This window comes from Arachis ipaensis, chromosome B6 (assembly GCF_059453495.1).
Source record: "Arachis ipaensis isolate K30076 ecotype BB chromosome B6, ASM5945349v1, whole genome shotgun sequence".
In the NCBI taxonomy this organism is placed as follows: Eukaryota; Viridiplantae; Streptophyta; class Magnoliopsida; order Fabales; family Fabaceae; genus Arachis; species Arachis ipaensis.
Genome location: NC_142441.1, coordinates 10,151,812 through 10,154,875, shown reverse-complemented (window position 1 = coordinate 10,154,875; position 3,064 = coordinate 10,151,812). Strand labels below are relative to the sequence as shown.

The window sequence follows — 3,064 nt, the reverse complement described above, 5'->3', positions numbered from 1 at the left end:
AATCAGAACATGTTTTAATTAAAATCAGAATAAAAAAAATAAATAAGGAGAAGAAAACAATAATCAGAACATATTTTAATTAAATTCAGAACAAATCAGACCCAAACATGGAGAATAAATCAACATTATATGTAATTAAAATTAAAATAGATCAGAACCAAACAAAGAGAACAAATCAACAATAAGAAGAAGTTTAGAACAACAAATCAACCTTATAAATTATAATAACAAGTTCTGAACAAATCTAGCATTATAAATTATAATAATAAAGCTTAGACCTTAATCCTAGTTTAGAAAAAAAAGTTCAGAAGTACTACCAGAACCAATCCACTAACTCTTGCTCTGACAGAGATATTAACTCCCCCGTCACAATTTTATTGATCCCTTCCACCACAACAATTGTCGAGAATACCCAACAACTCCCTTCACAACAAAACCACAAACATCAAATCAAATTCTTTTAGGGGAATTAATATTATAGAGCATCAAATTAAACCCTAAATATAATGTGCTAACCGCATTGGCCTTGATCCTTAACGGGGGAGACAACGCCCTTCTCCCTCCAATCAACAGAAGCAAGCAACTCGTTGCCGGCGCCGAATGCGTAACGGTCACTCTTCTTGTTGCCAAAGAGCAATTGCTGTTGCTGGGAGGAGCTGCGAGGTTTGGTGCCGAGGTACCTTGCTCTATACTCTTCATTGGTGAAATCGGCAAACTTATTCAAGACAAGCTTGTAGGGTTTGTTTCCAGTGCTATTATGTTCGTGAATGAACTGCAGGTTATCCTTGAAGATCTCGAACCTTCTCTCTTTCTCTCCCAACGATTGACATCAACGATTCGGAACAAGCACTAAATGCACAAACATACATAATCACAAAATATCAACAACAAAATAATAAATAAATGAGAAATCAACAATAATAAACAGTTGAACTATGGAAGCAACAAAACCCACCAATAGGAGGTACAGCCGTTTGAGGAGCACCTGGGATAGCGGCGTAACCGTTTGGCATCGCGTAGGGTGGTCTCAAGGTTGGGATGGTGGGCTGGCCAGGAGGAACCAGATACGACATCATTGGCTGCATGTGTGGCACAAACAACGAAACCGCAACGCCACCAACAGCAAAGGCGACGCCAGGAGCCATTACAGCCGCAGAGCTAACACTAGGAGGTGGAATCGACGGATTATGGTAGGCAAGGATGGGCGGAGCAGCGTCTCCGGATGGATTTGGCAGCGAGGAGAAGTGCGATGCCTGAGGAGGCAGCGGACAGAAGGAGGGGGCGACGGGAGGCGCGAAGAGAGGTCCAGCGAAGATCTGAGGCGACACGTAGGAGAAGGGATCCGTTGGGAAAAGAGGAGAATGGATCCAACGAAGGGATTGGGTTGTGATTCAGTGTGCTGGGTTTAGGTTCTAGGGTTACAGCGGGAGAGGAGGCGGGATTCGCCATGGAAAAGAAGAGAAGAATAAGATTAAGATTGTAAGGCTTGGTTATGTGAATTGTGTTTGGAATTGATATTCTTGGTTCTTCAGGGGTTATTAGGATTAGGGGTTGTGAGTGACGGAGAGTGAGAGTGTCTCAAAGCTTATTCAGGGGTTATCGGGTTTTGGGTTATTTTTTTTTTTTTTTTTTTTGGCCACACTTTTCAAGCGTACCAAAAGAGTATTAGCATATGGCCATGCTTTATAAACACAATTGTAATGAAACTCTATCGCCACGCTTTTAAAACGTCCTTATTTCTCTCTTTGGCCACGCTTTTGAAGCGTGGCAGAAAAAAAACGTCACCGTATCTCTAATCAATTGTCACCTTCACAAAAGCGTGGCCATTGACCCTTTTCGCCATGCTTTTGAAGAAAGCGTGACGAGAAAAAACGTGATCAAATCTCTATTCAATCGTCATCCTCACAAAAGCGTCGCTATTGACCACTTTTAGCGTGACAAGAAAAAACGTGGCCACAGGCCTTTTTCCTTATTGTGCACCGTCCAATTTGAACGGAAAGCCACAGCCAATGCCGACCAATAATCACTGCAACAAAACTGGATAACGGTTATCCCATACCTATTTTGGGCATATAGATGCAACGAAGTGAAACTATAAAATCCCACTCCAGTTCCCTTTTTCAATTAAGGCAAATCTTTTGCCCTGCCTCCTATTTCTTTTGAATAAATTAAATAATATATTTTCCAAAAGAAAAAGAAGACAATGGCTTATAACAATAGCCTTCTCCTCATTGTGACACTCTCCTCTCTCCTCCTTTCAGGCCATGCCTATCGATACACGGGGAAGTCAATCTGGTTCACTAATCCAGCCCCCGCCCCGGCCCCCGTCCCGGTCACGGTCACATTTGAAACCACCAATCCAGTTAACGGCCTCTTCAGCGGCTTGAACTTGAACCTCAAGCTAGACGCTAAAGGTGATGATACGAAAATCAAGGCCCAGGTCGATAATTTCTGCAATGGCGTGGAGAACCCTGGGTTGTGTGCCGAAACCATTGTACCATTGGTGAAGGGCCAATTGGATCCACTCAAGGTCCTTGACACTCAGATGAGCGCCACTCTGAACCGCACCTTGGAGGTTGTGGCCGAGATCGCCAAATTACTGAAGAGCCAAAAGAAGCCAGTGGGTGGTCTGGACGTCTGCAAGGAGTGCTATGACTCCGCAGTAGATACCATCAATGAATCTATTGAGCTCGTGAAGCAGTACAACGTGGTTGATGCTTACCACAGGTTCGGCAATGTTAATAGTTACAGCAGAACCTGCGATGATACTTTCGCTGAATTGGAAGTCACCAACCCTATTCCCAAGGAGGCTGTTGATGATGTTCGTCAACATGTCAGTAAAACCTTGGTAGTCCTTAATGCCTGGGTTAATAACCAAAACAAGTTCCTTGTTTAATTCATAAATACTAGTGCTGCTTGTGGAGGAGGAGGAGGAGGTGCACATGGTAGCCATATATATATATGGCTGCTAATTCTTTATGCTGTATTATCGTTGAAATTTGTAACATGTAATCTTTCACCAACGAAATACAACAATATATATTGAGGAATTTTTATTATAACA

General features: G+C 42.6%; 1 protein-coding gene across 1 annotated transcript; it reads left to right on the top strand.

Moving 5' to 3' along the window:
- Positions 1-2,141: 2,141 nt before the first annotated feature.
- LOC148554587 (uncharacterized) lies at positions 2,142-3,064 on the top strand. The gene has a single exon (XM_088491984.1). It carries the CDS (start codon positions 2,204-2,206, stop codon positions 2,894-2,896), a length of 693 nt encoding a protein of 230 aa, XP_088348110.1. The 5' UTR covers positions 2,142-2,203; the 3' UTR covers positions 2,897-3,064.